This window comes from Colossoma macropomum, unplaced genomic scaffold, assembly GCF_904425465.1.
Source record: "Colossoma macropomum unplaced genomic scaffold, Colossoma_macropomum, whole genome shotgun sequence".
NCBI classification, from domain to species: domain Eukaryota; kingdom Metazoa; phylum Chordata; class Actinopteri; order Characiformes; family Serrasalmidae; genus Colossoma; species Colossoma macropomum.
Window position 1 is genome coordinate 16614457 of NW_023494807.1, and position 24277 is coordinate 16638733.

Here is a 24277-nt window from a genome sequence, read left to right on the forward strand (position 1 = left end):
GGCTCCCAGATGTTTGTGGACGCCATTGTAGATTTTTTGTTTTGTTTTGTTTGATATTGCATTATCTTAATATTGATATTTGTCAAAGTTGTAGTTAGTAATTAGTCCTCAACAAAGATAAAGTATAAAATGAATGTGCAATAAGTATCTGTTATTCAATTATGTACCTAGAAACGCACATTTTTGACCCCAAGAGCGTGAATGTCGAGACCTGTCTCTTGGAGCTGGAGAGGAACGTGTCTTGATATTTCATAGGATTATTTATGAGAAATGCTCATTCTAAAATATATTGGTCACTCCATTTTAGTTGGAATTCAGCAATAACTTTGCATGGTTCAAAACCTGGTAACTGTTAATGCTTCATATTTGATACAAATTTTGCTGTATTTAAATTCCAGTAACCAAAATTCAGAGTTTATTCACCAAAAATGCTGTAGTCATAGGGTTCGGCAAATAACTCTTTTCCAAATCTTGTACAATTTTTCTTTTACCATTTTCAAAAGGTATGTAATTGTTAATTTATAGCACTTCTCAGCATATTGGCATGCGTAAAATGAGTTTTAAACTTTGTGTAGGATAGACCTCGTAAACATCTCCACTTAAGTTTAACACTGGCTATTTTCCAGTCATGCTAGTGCATTAAACCCACAAGACGTCAATGATGAACTTCAAAACTATGTCACAGTACATTTTACCAAACTTATTCACCTCTGCTTAGCATTGTATATATGCTTCCAGCTGTTGCTCTGTCGGCTGATTCCTTAACCACATCACTTTGGGGTTCCGAAGCGCTACTCTACTTGCGTCAGTTTGCCTTCAGTCATTCCCTGTTATTTCACATCGTGTCCAATCTTCCACAGACCAAAACCGGTCTGAAAACTTTGGTTCAAAAGAAAGCAGAGGTCATGAAATTGTTGGCTGCTTTTTCACAGCTAACTTATTACAGATAGTTAAATTGTTTGTTTTGCAAAGACTCCCCAGTTGGTCTTCTCACCTTTCATTCAGGCAGTCTTTACAATGCATGGGACATGGAAGTGTTTGGCTAATAAGCTAATGAGCTAAAAACACCTAGCCTAAACAATCCACTCTGCCACTTTTAGGAAGCTAAAGTTTGTCGGATGGTTTAACTTTGTGATCAAATATTAAATAGACTCCAATGTTTTTTTTAAACAGTGCTTTGGTCAGTGTTGTCACTGAAATTGTTACATTTATTAAAACATGAGAAGGTCACAAAAACTTGCAAAGTAGCCTTTTCTGTTAATAAACATGTTTTTTTTTTTCTTCAATTAATCATTTTTCTTACAATAGAAATGTCTGTTCCTTACAATGTAAAACAAGTCTAAATATAAGTGCTGGATCAGTGGCGTTTTTGCCGGTTCCGATACATCCACAGCATCGGTAACCAGACGATATTATCAGCCTTTCCATCTACAGGTCCTGCCCTACTCTGTTTGTGGGTTGTTTTGATTGGACCTATGTTAGTCAGATGTAGCTTGGGAGACCCAAAGGGTTAATACTTACATCTCAGTAGTGTGTATAAACCTATAAATGTGATGAGGTCTTTTTTGAGCAAGACGGCCGATGTTGGATGAGATGATTCACATTTACTTTTTGTCTCCATATTGTTATCTGAAGGAATCTGTGTTCCTAGCTTGTGGTGATGCAAATTCACTCCAGATCACAGCCAGATTCTGAACGCTGAGCAGTGTTTACACTTCAAAGAAAAAGACCAGTCAGATTTCAGCTCTGTGAGGAAAAAGAACAGATTTCACTGCCTGCCTGTTCTATGCAGTGACAGCCATCTGAATGAACTGAAACAACAGACATTGGTTGGCATGATGTACACTCCTTTTATCATCCAAACTGTAAATATCTTTTTTCTCTTGTATTCCGGGGACAGAAATGTATTCTGTTAGATTCTATTGTAATCATGTAATACCTCCTTTAAATGTATTTACTCGTTTCTTTTTGTATTGATCATTCTTAGGGTCTTATCTCCTTGGTGTGAGTGGAATTACTGCCTTGTGAGGCTATAGCAGATGTGTCCTACTTTTATTTATTTGGAATTGGCCTTGAAAATTACTGTATGTTACTAAGAATAAAGGTTGTGACTGTTCTCAGGGCTGCCTCTTTTTGTACTGATGGCTTACAGGTGTTTGTGATGTGGCTATAGTTGTTGGAGCCATTCAGACATTGAAATATTACTGTTGCAGCAAAAAAGTGCAAAATGTGTTTCATCATGTGTTTTTAGAGTAGCTAGATAGAGTCAGAGACATCCAAGAGTTGGGGAGAGTAGAAAAGATGCCTATTGGATGTCGGGCCAGATGTTATGGATTATGAGCAAGTTTGTAGACCCAGATTGAAAGGAATTTTCAGTCCATCTACCTCTTAGTGTAACTGGCCCAGTATACACGATAAAAAGTCTCAATTCAGGTTGAATTTATAGCACTAGATAGACGACTAAACCGTACGCGTTGCTGTTTCAGTGGTTGTTTTTAAACTAGGCCTGTTCAAATACACAGCTTTGAAAGATTAAATCATGAAAACGTTGTTGGCCCGTACGGGGATCGAACCCGCGACCTTGGCGTTATTAGCACCACGCTCTAACCAACTGAGCTAACCGGCCATGGTGAAGTGCTCTACTGTACTGTTTAAGAGGATTTACGGAACCGGGTTTCTTTTACATCAGGAACTGTAGGACAAACGCAACAACATGAATCAGTGATTCTCCGCGCTGTTCCTGAAGGACCGCCGCCCGGCGTGTTTCAGTCTGTCTGCTCTAATACACCTGACTGTTAGTTCACTTCAAGAAAAGCCTGTTAAGTTAATTAGTTCGTTAGTTGCATCACTTATATTGGGAGCAAAGCTCTGACATGTGCAGGGCTGAGGTAACGTTACTCCGGGAACCAGCAGATTTGAGAAGCACTGGCCTACATGGGTCATCTGATTAGTAATTTAACCTGCAATTGAACTAAAATCATCCAGCTAATCAGTGCCAAAACATTTTCTGAACAGATGTATATTTCATTTATTTAAACCACAAAACAGGGTTTTCGTCAGTCTTAAGTGAAAAGATCACGTTCGCAGCGACGCCCAGCATCAAAAACCATTCGAAGCAAACGACAAAAGCACTGATCTGTTTATATGGCTGTGAAGCACTTCAGCGAGCACTAGCTAACCTAACCTAAGTGTCTGAGCTCAGGGGTCGTTCTCAGTAGTTTGGACTTCAACTTATTTGTACTAGCTAACTTAGCTAGAATACATTCTCCAATTTGACATCAAAGCACGTTTGTAAGTCACTCTGAATACGAGCGTAATGTAAACGTTAAAGCGTGTTCAGTGAACGCTATATGTGGCGCAGCGCTATGAATGAAACCCCGGAATCGTAGGATAGACAGACGATTTATGGAGGTTTGAAAGCGAATGGGCTCAAGACCTCGTGGCGCAACGGTAGCGCGTCTGACTCCAGATCAGAAGGTTGCGTGTTCAAATCACGTCGGGGTCAATCCTTTTTAACTCATTTTGAGCTAAAAACTTTTGATCATTGAACTCTACACGACATCGTTGTAACTGTGGAATGCCCGGTGTGATCGGGAACGGTGCTCACTGCAGGCGGGTACAGTGTGAGAGCATAAAATTCTCCATAAATTGTCTCTTTTCTTTTTCAACTTTTCGTTTTTTAGAACTGGCCATGATCTTTGTACAAGCACAACTCACACCCGCTGTGTCCTCAGAGTGAGTTTGGCAGGTCGCTGTTTGGTTCTGGTTTGTGTTCTTTTTGGCGGCAGTAAGGTGCCGTTGTGTTGGCGGCGGGCCAGCGGTTTAACGCCTAGTGGGGAACCCTGCTGTGTGGTATCAACATGCGACAGTGGCACCACATAGTGTGTCCAGTGTGAGTGTATTCATTCACTCCCATTGTATGCATTGCACATTACAGTCCCGTTGCCGTTTGGTTATATGGCAGTTAAATTTTACCATCCCGCTTAAAACCTATACAATATAAACCGGTTAGTGATGATCAAATCTTAAAACTTTAAAACATAGGGCTCGTCCGGGATTTGAACCCGGGACCTCTCGCACCCTAAGCGAGAATCATACCCCTAGACCAACGAGCCATGTACGTTAAGTGTTAAATGGCAAAGGTCTACGAAATCTCTCTTTACATCACGTCATGATTATTGTTGATCATTCCGTAAAAATATAGTGTTACATTTATGATCTTCATTCAGGCTGTTTCTGTGTCCATTTTATGCGTTGTTGTTTTCGTTTATTTTTAATAAATGTCGCCGTAAGAAAGCATTTTTAATGTGGCTCTTTTTCAGATGTAGTTACGTTTTTGCCCAGTAGATTGTACTAAAAGCTAACTGGTCAACCAGTTTTATTTTATTCAGAGACACGAATAATCGGCATTTGCTTAGTATTACAGATACTTTTTATCCAGAATATCCAAAATGTTATGAAAACTGTCTACTGAAATATTTAAAACGTGTACTATATTTACAAAGTTTGTCGGCGCAATCGATTACATAACAGTTTTTTACAAACTAGCACGCTATTAAATTTTTAAATTATAAATCTTATATCATTTCCAAACTAAGCACTGTTTACGTTTCTCATAAGTCTCTTTATTCACTATATTATATGATATATAATATCTTATTTATGTATGAGGTGTTTTATTATTCATAACTACTAATGATTAGCAAAGATCTGTTTGTTTGTTTATGGTATATGAAATATGATATGACTGATATTTCTACACTGACTGTAAACTATATAAGAATTCTAATTTTACTTTCAAAAACTACACAAATCAAATGCAACGCAGAGTATATGTGAACTGTCCAGCTGTCCTTTAATATACATCTTTTGTACAACCTTTAAACAATCAGCCACCCCAGTGAGTGAAAATACTATAACAGTACTGATTCTTCATAAATGTACTAAATCAACAGAGAAAATCTGTTGCACACTTTTGAAACTAGACATGTGTTTTATTAGTGTGAGAATGGAATAAAGCACAAAAATTAAAGGTCTTCAAGATCACAGTTGTCTGTATATCTGACTTGTACTAGTGAAAGTCAAGTATTGACTTAAACGTTTGGGTATAAAAACGTGGACATCACTTGGCCAGCGCTAGGCCAGTGCTAGGCCCCCCCACCCATTGTTATTTAGAACTGCATCCTTCAGCCTTATCAGTTTGACACAATTCACTATTTTATATCTTTTTTGTGTTTTCATTCATCATTGTTCCCTCACTATAATACCCAGCATGCATTATGCAAGTATGCCAAACAAACATTGGGAATCATCTCCAGACCTTATTTACCAAAAATCACTGAGACTGCAGGTGTTGATGGCACTGTGTCAAATTTATGTTGGAGTCAGAAGATTCAGAGCACTATATACAAACCTAAGCACTGGAACAGATGAACAAGCAGACATGAGCTCACTTTCACAGTCCAGAGTGATTCTGTATAATTTCACAATGACATTTATAGAAAGAATGGACATAGGAAGTCATAACATACAACATAAAAAGAAGGTCATTTCTCTTTTCCTCTGAATACTACAGAACAGGTAATGATACAAAAGAATCTTGGCTAAAGACATCAGATAACATCAAACAAAAAAAAAACATTCAGAAAAAAACGCATGAGAAAATATTAGTTATACTTTGTAAGAAAATTTGAAAATATTGTCTAGTTAAATCTATAAACATCTAAAATCCTATGAATTTGCGCTGGAAAAACCTGCCAGAAGCATTACGCCTTTTTACCCCCCTCTCTTTACAGCGAGGAGTCAGCTGACATCATCACAAACTAAATAAGCCCACTTACACCAAACATATTAATGGGCCCAGTCTGTTTGACCTGTTTGGCACTGAACTAGCACCAGCGTTTCCTACCCACAATCCCACAGCAACCGTAATCATGAGGGACCGGCTGCCTACGAGGCCCAGGACACAGATATGGCTTCAAAAGTCTACTAGAAAAAGAGGACAAAGGAAAGTTGGAGAGAGGAAACAGAGACAATAGTAAGAGAGAAATGAGAGACAGAGGGGCTAAAACAGGAAGTTGTCCCACTCTTAAGAGGCAGTGAATTTTCTGAGCGTGATGACGATGAGGGCGAGGAGAACGGAGGCGCCGAGGAACACTGCAATGACGATGGCTGTGATGGCACCCGGTCCGAGGACACCTGCAAAGGCAGAGATAACACTTCTGTCTACACAAACTCATCTACAAATCATCATTGTTCAAAGTAAAGCTACGATGTGTATCTCCATTTTTGTCGATTTCGATTTTTTTCTACATCATTTGTACACTGTCCTTTATATTGTGTGAACATTTCATGAGGAATGAACCAATAGAAACTCTCCTAAAACACTTGGAATAAAACATCTTTACATTAACTTACATTAAAAGTTCATGTTTTTGCCTTCTTCTGTAAAGTTTCCATTTTAGAGATAGACAGCACTATGTAAGATTTGATGATTTGGAGACCTCGCTGGTAGAAATGTGTAATTGCACATTGCGCATAACCCCTAGAGAAACTTACCAAGTCAGAATTGACAGTGGTGGTGATAGGAACCAGACATCCAAAGCATTTAATGCCTCTAAAAGCCCCCTCACAGAAATGTATTACACAAAATAGTTGTCAGACATTGTTTTATGATAGTTTTGAGATAAAGTTTGATCATAAACCATATTTTAAAAATATATTTTTGGTTGTGTAGGTACATGCAGGGCATAGTTCTGCTAGTTACCACTATTTTACCAACATTACATATAAAAAATCAGACAACACATGTGGGCTCACTGGTGGTGTTGGGTATTAAATTAAATGTGTATATTTGTGTTGTACACATCACAAGCCCTAGTACATATCACCACTACTGAAAACAGATCAGAGTCAGTACGTTTAGCTGTAATGCACAGTTAAATTCCTTTTTAAAGACTTGTACTGAATGCTTTAAATACTCTGTTAGCGTACTGCAAGTCCTACAAAGTTAAGGACCAAATTTGAATCACCTAGAAAACTGGCTTACAAGTGTTTGCACGTGCTCACCTTTGATATATGTACATTAAACACTTGACTTGGTCCGATTTAGTACTGAAACCAGTAAACTAAAAACTTAAAAATAACTGAAAGTGAACTTTAAAGGCACAATCAGTAGTCATTTGTGGTTTGATGTAACAAAACAATCATAATTTATATTAAGGACCTTTTTCTAACTTCCTTTTCCCTCCTTTCATGTTACTGTACCTTTCAGACGAATGTATATAAATGCTCCCTGCTCTGATTGGCTGCTTTGTATTGTGCCTCATTCAAAAGACACTACTTAACAGTTCAGTGTGAAGGCTTGGGGTTAAATTGCTGTAGACTCAGCGGGTGGATGCATGTAAATGCATTGTTTTTTGTGACATCACAAAAACATTGGATTCAAAATGGTGTTTTTGCAGCTTAGTGTACATATATCTATGGACTGGGGAGAGAATAGTATATTTTAACAGTATTTATGTACTACAGCAAACTTTATTTAAAGAAGGCAAGAAATTTTCCATTTTCTATAAAATTGGCCCTTTAATCTAAGCAGTGTTATCTGCCAATGCAATAAGCTCACTTCACCAAATTACTAAAAATGTCTTGAATAATCTGACAATGACCTCATCATAAGAAATACTACATATTTGCTTAGTTTTGGGTTAGAAATACACATTTGTATGCTTCTTTCTCTGCGTGTGGAGTCTGACTGTACCTTCCTCCTCCACAGTCGGTGTGTCTGTACTGTCCTCATAGTCAGTGAAGGAGCTCTGTGTCAGGTCCTGAAATGGGTCTTTAGTGGTGACATCACTGGGCGCACCCCCTCCAGACAGTGTATCCTGGTTATCACTCTGTAGCGTGGGAGAAACCTCAGCAATAGTTTCTGTAGAAGCACAAAGTTCACAGTTAATCCTGCTACGTCCTTCATGGCACCTTGTGCCTCACTGAAACAAGCAGAGAAATTTAATAGAAAAAATTCTTCTAAATTCTAAATTCTTCTAAATTCTAAATTCTTCTAGATTCTAAACTTTCCATTCTTTCCACATCTGTGTTCGTAAGTAGTGCTTGTTTGTATGTTTTTATTGTCTTGAAGTCAGTCTTGTGTTGCACAAAGAAAAATGATCCTTTACATTTTTGCCATGCTGTTGTCATTCTTTGACATTCAAACAAACAAGAAAAAGTCAGAAGTTCAGATTTAAACCTGATACAGAACGTAAATCTATGTAAATAATGATGCAATTATAAAATTACATTCAAACAATTACAGTTGTATGCAAACGTTTAAATGACCTGGTCAAATCACGTTTTGTACTTTTCTGCAAATTTTAGTGCACATGTTCTATTTATTTGCTAAGTGCTCAAACGTTTGCATATGACTATGTAATGACAGCAATAACTATAAAGGGTTAAAATATACCTTACACCAAACTGAGCTCACTTCCAATAGATGAGGTTATTTCTTAACAAAAAGTAATTTTATTGTTTGCCATTGATTTGTGCTGTCCTTTTTCAATAATAAAGAAAATCTCAAAATAGCAGTGCAGAACAGTAAGCTGACTGTGGAACAAGCAAATATGAAATTAATCTAAAAATCCCATGAAATGTAAAAGCTGCTTTGACTGCAACTTTTTTATCTAGTAACTTACAACTTTATCATATATTTAAAAAAAGGATCAATTATTGTGACATTTAACTTGATTGTGGTAGTTCTGTGATTTCTGACCTGTGTGGGATGCAGTAGCAAAACATGACTATTAGACCTCACCTTTCACTTTGGGCTATGAGTGTCAAAACTAGAAAAAACACACCTGTACAGTGCTGCTAATTTCTGCTAGTGCCCATACAGGATTTCAGTAGTATGTTAACACGAAGCTAATGGTGATTTTGATTAACATTTTTTGGCTGTTACAGATTAAACACACAAATATTAAGCTTGTATAAAAAGACTTTCCATGTTTTATTTGTAGCTTGTAAAAGACTAACATTTATATTACCTTGTAGCTGTTTTACATGGAGTCTTTCAGTAGTAAGCTTTGACATAGAGCTACTGTCCTGACATAGGCTACCAGTCATACTCGCAGTCAGTGACATACAGGACTTCCAAGACTTACAGTTTTTCTTACATAATTGGTCCCATCCATTGGAAATCAAAATATGATTAGCTGGTTTCACTGTCAGTTCCTAATTATGTTAGTGGTCAATCTGACACGTTAGGCCTTCAGTTCAGCTCCTGAAGTCCTGTCCACCAGGAGAGGTAGTCTGGATGTATTTACTGAGATACCCCAGAGATTTTTTTTTTCTATTGGGTGTTGTAAAATATTAACTCTTTTGTTTCCAACCAAAACTTAACAATGGAAGTATTAAAATAATAATTGCTTTATTTTAAATTCAAGTTTAAATTCATTTTTTTTATTTCACAGAAAGTGTTAGGGCTTCTCTATAATAATAATAATAATAATAATAATAATAATAATAATAATACTGCCCTGTGACGGACTGGCGACCTGTCCAGGGTGTATCCTGCCTTCCACCCAATGACAGCTGGGATAGGCTCCAGCACCCCACCGCGACCCAGAAGGATAAGCGGTTTAGATGATGTATGTATGTATGTATAATAACAATAATAATAATAATAATAATAATAATATTTTATTATTATTATTATTATTATTATTGTTATTATTTATTTATATAGCACTTTTCATGCCGGTTGCAGCTCGAAGTCCTTTACAGACAGGTTATAAAGCTTAACAGTAATAGAAAAAATTACGAGTATTTAAAATCATAAAGAAATGACACAGATCAAATTAAAAAGATAAATACCAGGAGATGTAAATTTCCAATTAAACGCTGAGTTAAAAAGATACATTTTTAAATGCTTCTGAGCTTGACTGTGTAATAGAAGCTGGAGTTGAGTTCCACAGTTTGAAAGCATAATAACCGAAAAAGGCCTCTCCATGTTTTTTTGTGTTTTAAAAGCCTTGAAGGCCCTGAGGATTCCTCTCTGGTGGAATATATTGAGAATCGTTACACAAATATCATGTCAGTTTAGTAATGTCTATAACACCAACAAACAACCCCAAAGCAAAGAACCTTAAATTTAAACTAGCCGAGGTTGGAAAAATCAACATAATGGCGCCTTTTCCATGGTCAGCCTAACAAGGTGTTTACGGTAACGTCTTGTTTGCCTGGTCATTCTGAAACATGGGACGGAAGGCTCCAGGTGGAGGTAAACGTTAGTCAGACACTACTTTGATGATGCAGGGCAAGGGGAGGCAGGCAGACTGGCTGATGGAGTGAATGAATGGGTGTCTTTGTATAGGATTAGCACTCCTTTCTCACTAGTTATTTTGCCCTCCAGTCCTCTTGCTCTCAATCTCTTCTTCCGTTTTCTCACTTCTCTCACTTGCATTCCACAGGTCATGGCCTGGACCAGCTACGCGACTTTTCACACCTATGTGGAAGCCACAGTCACTTGACCCAGTGCTCCATGTCACTGGTTCCCCCCTAGAGTCACTAAGGACACTCTGTGGGAGACGTACTGACCTCAGCGTAAAAGCACATGGAGAATTGATATAATGGAGCAATGAAGTATTTTCATGTAATTTTATAAAATTCTTATACAACCCCATTTCCGAAAAAGTTGGGATGCTGTGCAGAATGTAAATAAAAATCAAATCATGTAAACCATATTTTTAATACTACTGTATTCACTACAGGAAAATACTACAAAGACAACCTATCAAATGTTGAAACTAAGAAATGTTATTGTTTTTGAAAAATATATGCCCATTTTGAATTTGATGCCAACAACACATTCCAAAAAAGTTGGGACGGGGGTATGTTTACGACTGTGTTTCATCACCTCTTCTTTTAACAACACTCTGTAAGCGTTTGGGAACTGAGGAGACGAACTGCTGTAATTTTGACAGTAAAATGTTTTCACATTCTTGTTTGATATAGGATTTCAGCTGCTCAACAGTTCAGGGTCTCCTTTGCCATAATGTTCATTTAATGATGAATTTTATCAGTGGTGACAGGTCTGGATGACAGGCAGGCAGGTTAGTGCCCAGACTCTTTTACTACAGAGCCATGCTGTTGTAATGCGTGCAGAATGTCATTTGGCATAAGCAAGGCCTTCCCTGAAAAAGACGTCATCTGAATGGCAGCATATGTTGCCAAAACCTGTATATATCATTCAGCATTAATTGTGCCTTCACAGATGTGCACATCACCCATGCCATGTGCACTAATGCACCCCTGTACCATCATGAATACTGGTTTCTGAACTGTGTGCTGATAACAATCTGAGTGGTCTTTAGCCGGAAGGACATAGCGTCCATGATTTCCAAAAAGAATTTTAAATGTTGTTTTGTCGGACCACAGGACACTTTTCCACTTCCACTCGGTCCATTTTAAATGAGTTCGGGCCCAGAGAAGGTGGCAGCATTTCTGGATCCTGTTTATATATAGTTTCTTCTTTGCGTTTTAGCGTTTAAACTTGCATTTGTGGATGCAGCGCTGAACTGTTTTCATAGACAGTGTTTTTCAGAAGTGTGCCTGAGCCCATGCAGTGATTTTCACTACAGAATCATGTCTGTTTTTTTAATGCAAAGGCGTATGAGGGCCCAAAGATCACAGCCAGCAAATACTGGTTTTTGGCCTTGTCCCTTGCATACAGAGATTTCTCCAGATTCTCTGAATCTTTTAATGTTACTTTGTAACGTAGATGATGAAACGTAAAAGTTCTTTGCTATTTTATGTTGAGAAATGTTATTCTTGAATTGTTGCACAATTTGATCATGCAGTCTTTTGAGTGGTGAACCTCTCCTCATCTTTACTTCTGAAAGACACAGCCCCTCTTGGATGCTCTTTTTATACCCAATCATGTTACATGTTGCCAATTAACCACCAGGTGTTTTCTTTTTAGCATTACACAACTTTACCAGCCTTTTGTTGCCAAATTTTTTGCAATGTGTTGTTGGCATCAAATTCAAAATGGGCACATATTTTTAAAAAAACAATACAATTTCTCAGTTTCAACATCTGACATGTTGTCTTTGTACTATTTTTAATTACATGATTGCATTTTGTTTTGAGTCCCAACTTTTTTGGAATGGGGTTGTAAAATGAAATCAGTCACTTGAGAACGAATAAGGACCTTACCATGAGATTTGATTACACACATCAGGAAATAAAGTCGTGCTTCATTCTGTAGTCGGTGTCATGCCCATGCTAGGAACTCCAGGCCTAAGCTGGTTTTCTTTAAGAGAAAAGTGGGAAAACAAAAATGCTCCAAAGCAGGTATGTTTTGTCCCATGTAAATTTTTCCCTTGAATATTACTGGATGCCCTGCGATGGACTGATGGCCTGTCCAGGGTGTTTCCTGCCTTCCACCCAAAGACCACTAGGATGGGCTCCAGCACCCGCCATGACTTAGGATAAGCTGTTTAGAAGATGAATGAGTAAATGAATGAATGTGACTGGATTGTCTGATTTATGAGTCAAAATACAACTACAGCTATGTCCATGCTATTAGCAAGCTAACACTGAAATGACATTGTATGAGAATAAGTTATTTACCAACAGCTCCTAAAACTGTAGGCTACTACTGCCAAAGCAAATTTAACCACCTTATTTGACAAAGCTTACTGGTTTAAGTGACATATTTTAGTGAGGTTGCCAGTCTGTCATCAGGTAGCTTGCAGTGTTAGCTTGCATGTAGCAACTTTCATATTTTTACATGTTAACAATGCCATAATTCAAAGGATCCAGTGACAGGATCCTTTGAATCAGGAAAAAAAACGTACATACAGCAAAACGTATTGGATTTAAAATATTATTTTACCACAGCGCACCATAGTGGTAATATTTTTGAAAAAATATTATCTTTTCCCATAAAGAAAACTGCTTATACCTCGGGTTCTTTATATCGACACCTCACCGGCTACATAATACTGACATGACTTCAGAGGTCTGTGTCAGTTGAGGTGCAGTGAAGATGCCTCACTCTTTAAGATTCGATTACATGCATTGTGCAAGAAAGGCGACTGGTAACAGTCAAAAATGCAGAAGGGTAGATTCAGTAGAGACAGACAGCACGTGGTGGAAAACACCGAAAACACCAAAACAGACTCAAAAATAAAGCAGGGCTAAATTTAGTGTATGTTCTTTCTCCGATTAGCAGCAGTGATTGTTTCACTATTGCCATTAGCGTTTCACTATCTTGCATATTGAAGATATGCTAACGAGTTAGCTAGATAGATGAAGCAGCGCAGCTACACCCTTAAAAAATTAATAAAGAAAAAGTAAATTGAAAGAACTTCCACATAAAACAGCAATATTTAAATAATCAGTCCAGCTCAACTTTACACAGCTAGCATAGCAAGTACTGACGTAGCCACAACCCCCCTTCCCAATGTTTCTCACCAATCTACACCCAAAATTTGACACCTACGTGTACAACGGACATCCTAGAGTCAGACTGACAAAGACTGTGCCTTTATTTTCTTTCACGAGGGCAGAAGACATCCTTTACTTTCATTTTTACACTCCATCTCTAAACAAGTAACCACACAGGATTGTCCAAACTGTCCTGACCCCTCTGGTTGGGGCAAATCTGGGCACTGGTAAACAAAAACGCCCAGCAGAAAACTCACTTTGGCATTCTGACATTATACCATTTTAACACACTGTGCAAATAGTTTCTTGTCAAAAGAAAAACACATTATTTACAGCCCTCAACCTTCACTGTAAAACTCTCACTGCCACATTAAAAATAAACGGCTGGGGTACGAGTCGGAGGCAGAGCGCATGCGCAGCAGAGAGTATTTTTCGCTTTGCCCGCCAGCTCTCCGTCAATGAGCCCTTCACGAAGGGCCACAAAAGGCCGCTTGTACAGACGGAGAGGGCGGAGAGCAACGGCCTAAACACGGCCAGCGGACTGAAGCGTGCCACACAGCCTGGTTGTGGAAAAGGCAGTGGCTCCTGTAGCTTTTCATCTTCCACAAGTTACCTAAAGAGAGAGAGCTATGCCTGTGTAGCATTAACGAAAGATGGAAAGATGGTGACATATATCTTATTTTAAATCTATCAGTATTTAATTTGTCCATTCTTTACTTTTGTGCAGTCTACTGCTACTTTAACTCTTCCATCCTTGCCGTCTTAAAACCATCGAGTTACAGCTGTGTGCTCCCAACAAAAGCTGCTCCTAAAGCTTTTACTGACATTATGTTCCCCTTCAAAGAGACACTGTCACACAAGCAACTACATAAACACACCTATACATGAACATGAAACTATGCAAATGTCATAAGTGGACCTCAGTGAGGGGAAAAAATGTAGAATTTGGTCTCTTTCCACCTCTCTGGTGAAAATGTGTAATTGCATACAACATGCACAAGAACATTCTGTAACATGGGTTGTGTTTCGGACCCCTTCCCTGAGGGATGAATCTGGTGATTGTGAGCGTGTTGAAAGAGTATTCAAACAGAATTCAGTCAAAACTTGGTGAGAGACGTGTCTTTGGAGGATGTAAGTGAATTATTTACTGTTGTCATCATTTAATCATTAGTAAAATGTTGAATTTGCATTTGAGACTTAAACATCGAGTCTGACCTTCTTTTTGAGCCTGTGCATGTGATGTCAATACATTAAGACACACAAATGGTCCAAAAAACTCCCGAAAAATCTAACTTGACACCTCTTGCTTTTAAATTATTATCTCACTCATTACAGGGTGTATTGAAGCAGTGCACACACTTCATATTTTAGCATGTTATTTTCTCCTGAATCAATAATGCTGCTTCATTAAATTGTAACAAATAAATCATACATAGCTCAGCAAGGTGACAGTACATGTGTTTTCAGCTTTCAGTTGGGGAAAGACCACAGGTAAGTGTGAATGCCAACATCCTCCATCGCTATGGTTACACCCATGGCAGGGTGTTGTCTGCACTCATGTCCTCACATCACCTCACAGTTGGGCAAGGAAGAGGGGGAGGTTGGCATTTTAAAAACTCTGGCAACAAGAAGCAACTATTTCAGACCTTTTTACATGGAAGGAGAGGAGCTCTGTTCCCAGTCTGGCCGTCAGCGGGAACAGCACAGTGTTTGGCTTCTAGAATGTCTGCTGTGTTTGGTTTGTAGAATGTTCTGAGGATCCTAGAATGCTGCATGTTGGAGTGTCAGCTCAAGGTTGTAAATGTCAAACAGGGACTGTTTTCACTGTAAACGTAATACAGCTCTAAATACGGTTTCAAACCCACTCTGTGTTTTTCACAAAGAAAAGTCTGCTGTCTGAATCATTTTCCATGTTATAATCTATTTAAGGGCACATTCTGTAAGACCCATTCCAAATAATGGTAGTTTACTTTCCTCCTCCTCCTCCAGTGCAAAGTTGCATCCATTTCTATTTGGCGCTATTGCGTCAAAAATGCCTGGTACTTTAGTTCAGGACCCTGTTCCATTGGCTTCAGTGGATTTGAAAAGAAACAAGGATGAAATAAATTGGCTTTAAATCAAGCGCAAGTCCTTATTGGGTGAACCATATAAGAATCACCGCTCATAGACTCATTTATACATAAACCTTTATCAGTGAGGAACTCTCAAGACCTTCTGGGCCTTCAGACAAGGCCTAATGATTTCTGTAAAATAAAAAAATTCTGCCTTTAATTTTTAGTCAGTTTTTGTTTAATATAATAAACATACTTGTTGCATATAAACTCTATAGGTGCTGTAGTATTCATGTATTCTCCTATTTCATTGTTAAGTTTTGGTTGAAAGCAAAAGGGCTAAATTCTTGAAATGCCTCATGGAAAATTTTCCGGTCAGGCCTATTTTCTCTGTGGTATGTAGGTAGATACAGCCAAGCAAGCTCTCCCACTGGTTAGGACTTCAGGAGCTGAACTGAAGGCCTTAGAAGTCAGATTAGCCACTAACATAATTAGGAACTGACAGTTGAAACAACTAATAACGTTTTGATTTCCAATGGATTGGAGCAATTTTGTGAGGTAAAAAACACATCTGGAAGTTCCAGATGTGTGACTAACTGGGAGTACAAGTGGTAGCCTGACCAAAGCATTTCATTCTGAGGGAAAACAGAGGCAGCTCTATATCTCTGAGAGTCACTGTGAAACTGCTACAAAATAAAGTATATGCTAATATGTCTGTAATTAGCTTCAATCAAAACATGGAGTGTCTTTTACGATGTCCATAATTAATCTTGAATAGAAAATAGGTTCAAGTGATTCACTGTTAGCTTAGCGCAACATACTACTAAAGTCCCATAAGGGCGCTAGCTGAAATTAGCATTATCATAGAGGTGTTTTTTCCTCAACGAGAGATTTTTATGGCCTGAACTAATAGTCATAGTTCATCACTCCATTTTAGGGAAATAAAGTAATGTGACCGTTGGCTGGTCAGTCTTTCCTTGGCCTTGGCTTGTTTTGTACATTACAAGCATGAGCACACAGTTAAGATTAACAATCTGTTAATCACAGTAGTAAATGACTGAATAAACTTACTTAAAAACAAACAAAAAAACAGGCCATGCTGATTTTCTAAGAGAGAATAAGTTACTGTCCTCTACAGAGAATACATTCTGCACACTTTAATTCACAGTTACTGTTTATTTGCTGAATATTGCAAAATTATATAATAAGTTATAAGTTATGGCACACTTCACACTTCAGCAAATAAACAGAAATTGTGGACTAAAGTTTGCACTATTTTCACTTAAATAAAATCAACAAAACTTTATTTGACTAGGGGTATTCAAACTTTGCATACAACTCTGCTCGAAGGTTTTGCAGTTGCTTAAAAGGTAGTGTAGAACAGCTTCAACATGAAGCATTTGTATTTGTGCTGAGTGGAACCTGCTGTGAAACATCTTAATGAACTTCCTGAGGTGTCTGAGAAATAAAAATTTGAGGCTGCATCTCAAACCGCATACTACTTATTTAGCATGGTGGTGTGTGGTTTGAGATGCGGCCTATATTTCAGCTTTTATTCTCACTGCTTCTGGGAATTTTCCATGGCTTAGAGCTCATGTCTCGCTCATCTGCTTAACCTGTGTAATCTAGTCTTGACGCATATCAGACCCTACAGGGCCGCTTTTCCGGAGTGTCTAACAAACATTCTTTGTGCAATTCAGGCCTGTATCCTCAGACTCAACACTGGGGTGTGAGAAAAACTGGTGAGTCACTCAATGTGACGCAAAAGTCTGCGAAAAGAACTCAGGCCACAGCGCTGCCTACAAACATTTTCAAGGTTTCGAACACGAGTCCCTTGCTGAGGGTTAAGTTTAGAGTTCTACCTGGGCTTTTGGTTTGGTTTAAAGTGAAGAGGTAGTTTGGTCTGGTTTGTACAATCTCAACAATAAACATATTTTTATAAAGCATGTAAAGAACATGCACAGTTTATTCTGTGAACATAAAGAATCTACATTATCTGTTCTACTTGAAAGCTGTATTGAAATCCTTTTGCTGGTCTGACTGCTGCTATAAAGGCTGTTGTACATAATTGGTTTAGTCCAAATATATAATTGTCATAAAAATGGCTATTACACTACAGTATCAGCATGAGACGCCATTTCTTAAGGGGTTACTATCAGTCTATTGAAATAAATGCCCTTAATGTCCCACCCTTTAGACTTCTACTTTCCCAGTTGGTGTGACAATAGCTATAGTTGTGTTTAATCCGTAGATGGTTTATTTTATTTATTTATTTGACTGTATTTAAAAAATAAATATGTTTCTGATATTTGATGTTTGTCAAACAACACAAAAAATTGTTCACAAAAAGAGAAAATGTACCATTTGGGCTTTGGCTTCTTTGAAAAATATATAACATAAAATATGGCCTATGCAAAAGTTATGGCTCATTTAATATGTTACTTTTTTCCAGCAAATAAATACAAATTGTGTACTGAAGTTTGCACTATTTTCACTTAAAAAAATAAACAAAATGTTGGACTAGGGGTGTTCTCGTGTAAGTGCTCTTTTTCCCTCTTTTTTCATAAGTGGACCCTCTCATTGACAGGGCCTCTAAACTTCAAAATGTAGAGAGGACTTTATACACAAACAAAACGCCCTAGGTGTAGACGTTGTGCGCAAAATTCACGTTTACTCAAGTTGTTTACCCAAAATCCTAATGAAGGAGTATCAGTGAGCCATTTTATGGGCAAACTTTGAGTCTCAGTGAGCACCATTCATGCTGCTGAGAAACAGGGGCCTCTCAAAGAGAAGCCTACACAGAGAAATAGGGCATGTATGCTAGGGCTGCACAACATATTGTTTGCTGTTATTGCAGTATTGGCTTTTGCAGGACTGATCTTGATAAGTTCTTGCATTATCTCACACATTTCAGATGCCTTGTTCAGAGAAAAGAAGGCATGCACATCCACATAACATAAATACAAGATTGTCGATCTATACTTTAACTTTGTGCCATGAAGATGTTTGTAATATGTTGCAATTGCAGTACAGTATTTTATTTTGTGCAGCTCTAGCATATACCCAGTGTGTGCTGGTTCTTCATCTCCAAGTTTGGCCCTACTACTATAGTTACTTTACTACTGAAGCCCATTTATTAATCAGTTAAGCAAATATTACATAATATCTAAATATATTCTGATTTCATGCTCAAAGTCTATGTACCAACAGTGATGTGAGCTATTTTTAATTTTATGATGACTAGAGGTAAAGATGAAGAAATGCCATTCTTACCTGTCCGTACAAAAGCCACACAGACAGCGAGGGCGGCTAGGAGGAGAAATCTAGACTGTGTGCTGGAGCTGCTGCAAAAGGCCATGTTGGGACTATGTTGGGTCGAAGGCTTCACTCTACTTCTACCAGACCAAGAAGCTCAATGCAGGGGAAGAGGTAGAGAGGTAGGGAGAGAAGGGTGGAGGAGGGAGGGGTCCGTTTGCGGACAGTGCGGACATTGTCAACACCTCCACTTACAGCCCACCCACTTCATGCCCACTCTGACAAGTCCATCATATTCATCTTCAGGGAGAAGGTGACTGTATGGATCTGTTGAATCATCTCAGCAATTTTAGTGACTCTCCAATGTTGGAGTCCCTGATGAACACCACAAACATCATGAAATATTGCACCTACTTTGCAGAGAAATAATAGAAACTCCCAGTCTGTTTTTAGACCTGGCCATAGACCTACGATGACTACATTAGTTGTTGTCCAGTTGTGTGCACTTTATAAGGAAAAAAAATCATGACAGGGCTGCTTTTATGACTAACATTACAGCACAGACCTGAACAAAATATTTTCAGTTTAACCTACTTCAGTTTTATAGTCAGGTTTGAAAGTATTTAGGGTTTGAGAGAATCTCTTTTTTGGATCTGTTACTCTGCAACAATTTCTGAGACCCACTAAAACTTGTTTAAACTCTTTCTACAGGCCTCCTAGTGGCTGCCCGATACTCAAATATAAAAAAAAATCAAATATATGCAGCTATTCTCAGGGAAACGCAGCATGGCAAACAAGCATCATTTTCATCTTGAATGAGACTAAGTACTTGTTCTAGATAAGCAACTGTCCTTGACTCTGGGCCCTGCAAGTTAACACTGCAAGTACACATTCAGTGTTCGTCATTCCACCTTTTAGAAGAATTAGTCTATTTTCTAGCAGTTTTCTACGCAGCAAAACCTGACTTTCATCATCCAGATATAAAATATGAACAGGCAATGAGCAATGTTTTGAAGCGCTGTAGTGAGACCATATTATTATTACTACCTGGGGGAAAAAAACTGAGGCGAGCTAAAGGACGACTGGCTACAGCAACTTCTGGGATTTCAATACGTTCTATATCCGGAAGGTACTTCACAAAGCAGAGATTTTCAGCAATATAGTGACCTGGGTCTAAAGGAAACCTGTCTAGATACGCACAAAGTCATTGTGATTTGGAAATCATTACATTTTCCTCCTGTACTGTGATTTACATCTGAGTGGAACAATATCAGAAAGGGCCACTGAGCTAGCTGAGCATTTGTCTTGGGAAATATGAAATTTCTGCTTAATGCTTTTCCCCCACCTACTGGAGCACAGTGATGTTTTAGAGCCAGGAAAAAGTCATTATATTTTAAAGGAAGAGAATTTTGTCTTTTAAGTGTGATATATGATGTGTGCTTTATATAATGATGCTCATTAGTGAGTCTAGAGATGTGCTATATGTTACTTATGGTAAAAGTCTCTTCAGATTTCAGGTCGACGAAGTTACCTGGTGGAGAAACCTTCCTTTGTGTCACATAGACAGCCTGAATGGTTAGTAGAGAGTGACAGAAGACGTGGAAATTTTTGTGCAGCCACATACAGTCATATGCAAAAGCTTGAACACTCCAGCTCAAACTACGTTTTGTTGATTTTCTAAGTGAAAATAATAAGTTAACACATCCTTAACAAAGACACTTAAATAAGGCATTTTCCTGCCAGTTTTAGTGCACAAATAAAAACTAATTATTTGCTGAGTTTCACATATTGAAAAAAAAAAAAAAGTGTCATAACTTTTGCACAGGCCACATTTTATTTTCTCCCTCCAATATGTTTTACTCCGCAAATAATCAGTAAGTGTGCATTAAAATTTGCAGTGATGTGTTAACTTATTTTCACTTAGAAAATCAGTAAAACATTGACGTGTCATTTGACCAGGGTCACCCAAACCGTTTGAAATACGGCTGTATGTCATTTATAGACGTTTCCACATCAGTAACAGAAACCAGACAATTAGGTACCAGAAAACACTAAACAGACAAAAGGAAGCAATGACTTGCAAGTTTCCCAACAGAGAAATGAAAACTGACCACAAGTTCTAACATAAAAGCACCTTTGATTGCAGCCAATGAGTGACAAAGGTGTCCACGAGGAGACAAGGTAATGTAGAACAGCCCACACCAAGGCTGCCTTTTATTTTTTTTTTTTTTTCCATACTGCAATAAAAAAGTATGACTCCATTGGTTCATTGTTTCCATATATTATAATACAGATGCAGAATTGAAAGTTTATTCTTTAAACAGCCTAGTATTTTACAAGAAATGGATAACTACTTGGAACTTTCAAACACGTCCTTAAAACAGGACAGCGGTGATTATACGTCCTTAGGTCCTACGTTGTCATCTTCTGCCAACACATGGCAGCAAAGAGGAGGAGAGAGGAAAAGGAAAAAAAAGGAGGGGAAAAAAAACAGGAAAATCAAATCATTCAATAAATAAAATATTACAGGGGGGTAAACAGATTGTTCTGGGCTAACTTGCTCTATAAACATCCTTAAAGCAATCAAAATATTGAGTCAGTTAAGTAGCTGAATTGTCTCTGATGAGGGCATCCAAGCAGCATCACATCTGAAACTGGAATTAGTGGACTCCCTTTGCTCGCTGCCTCTGGAGAGGCCAGTTTCCCTCTTCACCTATTTTGGAGGTGTATTATTTTTGGTTCTTTCCTTGATGTGAGGGGAGGGGCAACTGGCTAAGAGCTGGGGCAAGATGCGGAAGCATTTCCTTTGGGGTCATGAGGCTTCCACAGCTCCACTTTATGGCTGGAATCAACATTTGAAGTGACAATGAGGGAGGGAAAAAAATAAAGGAGCTGGAAAAGAGGAGTTTTTAAAACAACATTGGGCGATGGGATAAAACGTAGCTGTTCTGAACGGATATAGTCAGTAGGGGGAGTGAGTTTGTCAGTAGGTCTCAAAAGTCCTCCACAGTCTCAATCTCACCCATATTTAATCGCTCAGATGATGCATTGACTGAGAAACCTGCAACAGTGATAATGAAGCACTGCATTACTTACAATAAAACATTTATTTTGCACAATAATGAAGACCGCTTCTGTAACTATCAATTTACAGAAGCATTTAAGAATTTCTTCTTTAATCACAATAATATCAATACATAGACCATAGATATCATCATAGATATTCATAGAGATCATGCAGCCCAAAGTGAATTACTGAGGGTTAGAAGACAAATGACAAATTGTTTTAAAAATAAAATTGTACAAAAAAGCAGCAAGAATATGGTAAAATAAAGAAATCTAAAAAGTTTAATCACAAATAATAGTAATAAAAGTAAAATCAGCAACAGTACTAACAGACATAAAACAGTAAAAACAACAATGATAAATAATAACAAAAAGCTGGTAAAAATGTCCTAAACTTTGTTAAAATTTTGTACTGATGTACAAACTAGAGCGTTCCCTTTTTTAGAAGCAAAAAAACAAAACACGGCCCCACCACATCTTTTCTTGTTATAAATAATTAACACAGACGCAATTGGAATACTTGGGAGTAATATATAATTAGAAAACTCTTACTCACCTAACAAACTGGGATCTGCTCTCACCATCTTCTGTTTCTTCTTCTTTTTGCCAGAGGTGACCGTCTCAAAGCGCGGCTGCTGCTGCTGTTGCTGCTGTGTGGAGGAGTGGTTGGACTGAAACACGGCCTGAGATACGGTCTGGTTCATCCCCCACACTGAATCCTGCTAAACCACAGCACAGAAATAAATTTATATAAATACACATACACATACACACACACACACACACGAGAGTAACACTACAGTGGCACTGTAACTGATTTCTGCAAATTTCATTGTTCTCCAACACCACCTCTGTCAACAAAGGTGTCAGTTTCGTTAAACTCCAGTGTGATTAAATTAGTGAGAATCACTGTATGAAACCGTATATACAGTAGTGTGCAAAAGTGACAAAGTTCTGTTCTAGAGAAACTAACACAATTGTTCACAGTGCTGACCAGATGTCTGAAGAGTTTAATGCTTCTAAAAGTTTCTTCACATAAAGTTATTACATGAAATATTTACAAATATGCTGCCTAAGGCCTATACTTGTGTTGTTGACATCATCACGGTAAAGAGGTGGTACGTTTCTCTACAATGAAATACTTCACAAACATCTCTCAATGACTTGGTTTACATCTCACTGACTGAATTACACAGACATTTTGAAAAATTGGTGAATTTCTCTTTTAAATTTGTTTCCTGTAGAGTTATTTTCACTTAGAAAATTAACAAAACATGTAATTAGAGCCTCCAGCTCCCCCGCAGGATAAGCGGCTTAGAAAATGTGTGTGTAATTAGAGCAGAGGTATTCAAACTTTTGCATACAACATAACACCCTCAGTCTGGAGGCCAAGCTCACATCACAAAAAAACTCCAGCAATGCATGCAACATTTACAACACAACTCCTCCTGCATGCATTCAAAGACTTTGATATGGCATTCTATTACAATTCTATAATTCATTACATCACTTTCTGAGGCGAGACACAGCAAATGCATTTGCAGCCACAGAGCGTACACAAACACAGACGCACCTGTTGATTTTTCTGCTGCTGGCTCTGCAGAGATTTCTGCTGGTTGGCGTTCTGTTTGGCACGACGCTCCAGGAACTGCTTGGCGAAGTCCTTGGCCTGGGGTGTGTCTCCCAGATACGCTCGCACGTAATCGTGCACCTCATAAGGAGAGTCCACCTCCTTCAGGAATGACGCAAATGTTGGAACTGTAAAAAGAGAAAGAGGGGAGGAAAAAAAAATAGGAGAGAGAGGACAGAGTGACATGGAGAGAGTGAGTTAAATCAGAAACTCAAAAGCATACAGTCACATTCATGAATGTCCTTTTTTCCATTCTGATTCTGAGATGTCACCAAAACCAACATCAGCCTACAGTGGTTTAGCTCTGTCCATTCATGCTGAAGTTATAAGGAGTGTTTCAGCCCAGACTGCTTTTTTAGTTCCGTCACAATACAGGGCAGCCAATCAGAACAGAGCTCATATACATGTACAAAATATTTTGAGCCTGTTTAATTCTAAGAGATAGAGGTTGGAAAATAACTATTTTTGGAACATAAATCCACACAAATGTTATAAGTAAGATATTTTCTGTTTAAGTTACTGTTTCTTAAACCAGGGACAACATGCAAGGATTTCAGAAGAACAAAGTCAAAGAAAAGAAGGATTTTATTTTTAAACCAGACTGCAAGTCTATGGATGATAAGGAGCAGACAGATATGTTAGGAGCAGCATGCTGCAGCAAATAATCTAAAAGGCAGTCACAATTAGACAAACCGTCTAGCTTTTCCTTTTTAATAGCTGTTTTTTTTATTCCAGCTCTGTTGTACTGTGCATTTTGAGGCTAATAAAACAGCAAAAAGTACAGCCAAGTACAAAATATTCTTCGAATAAATTAAGTTAGCACTAGTGA

The 24277-nt window shown here is 38.1% G+C and overlaps 2 protein-coding genes and 3 non-coding genes across 8 annotated transcripts in view; 1 reads left to right on the forward strand and 4 right to left on the reverse strand.

Moving 5' to 3' along the window:
- Positions 1 to 2552: 2552 nt before the first annotated feature.
- Positions 2553 to 2626, reverse strand: trnai-aau. The gene has a single exon. It is a non-coding gene; the product is annotated as a tRNA-Ile (tRNA).
- An 807-nt stretch (positions 2627 to 3433) lies between these two features.
- trnaw-cca lies at positions 3434 to 3505 on the forward strand. Its single transcript has one exon. It is a non-coding gene; the product is annotated as a tRNA-Trp (tRNA).
- Positions 3506 to 4043: 538 nt separating this feature from the next.
- On the reverse strand, positions 4044 to 4115 carry trnap-agg. The gene has a single exon. It is a non-coding gene; the product is annotated as a tRNA-Pro (tRNA).
- A 1519-nt stretch (positions 4116 to 5634) lies between these two features.
- On the reverse strand, positions 5635 to 18879 carry snorc (secondary ossification center associated regulator of chondrocyte maturation). The gene is made up of 3 exons (XM_036556637.1): positions 18771 to 18879; positions 7760 to 7927; positions 5635 to 6198 (listed from the first exon to the last, which is right to left on the reverse strand). Exons 1-3 carry the CDS (start codon positions 18853 to 18855, stop codon positions 6089 to 6091), a joined length of 363 nt encoding a protein of 120 aa, XP_036412530.1. The 5' UTR covers positions 18856 to 18879; the 3' UTR covers positions 5635 to 6088.
- Positions 18880 to 21663: 2784 nt separating this feature from the next.
- gigyf2 (GRB10 interacting GYF protein 2) overlaps positions 21664 to 24277 on the reverse strand; it is a 32723-nt gene continuing 30109 nt past the window's right edge. For 3 of the 4 annotated variants that reach the window (XM_036555906.1, XM_036555905.1, XM_036555903.1), the window contains exons 27-29: positions 23392 to 23576; positions 22375 to 22540; positions 21664 to 21813 (exon numbers count right to left, since the gene is read on the reverse strand). In XM_036555906.1, the coding sequence (XP_036411799.1) occupies positions 21746 to 21813; positions 22375 to 22540; positions 23392 to 23576 (419 nt within the window). In that variant the 3' untranslated portion in view covers positions 21664 to 21745. The remainder of the gene's footprint in view (positions 21814 to 22374; positions 22541 to 23391; positions 23577 to 24277) is intronic. The other variant, XM_036555904.1, reaches the window with a different exon arrangement.

Bases quoted from the DNA above. Each gene is read 5' to 3' on its own strand.
- snorc (XM_036556637.1), bottom strand. From the start codon at position 18,855: ATGGCCTTTTGCAGCAGCTCCAGCACACAGTCTAGATTTCTCCTCCTA. The intron at 7,928-18,770 runs GTAAGAATGGCA...GTGCTTCTACAG, and splicing joins TGTGGCTTTTGTACGGACAG to AAACTATTGCTGAGGTTTCT. The intron at 6,199-7,759 runs GTACAGTCAGAC...CTGCCTTTGCAG, and splicing joins ACCGACTGTGGAGGAGGAAG to GTGTCCTCGGACCGGGTGCC.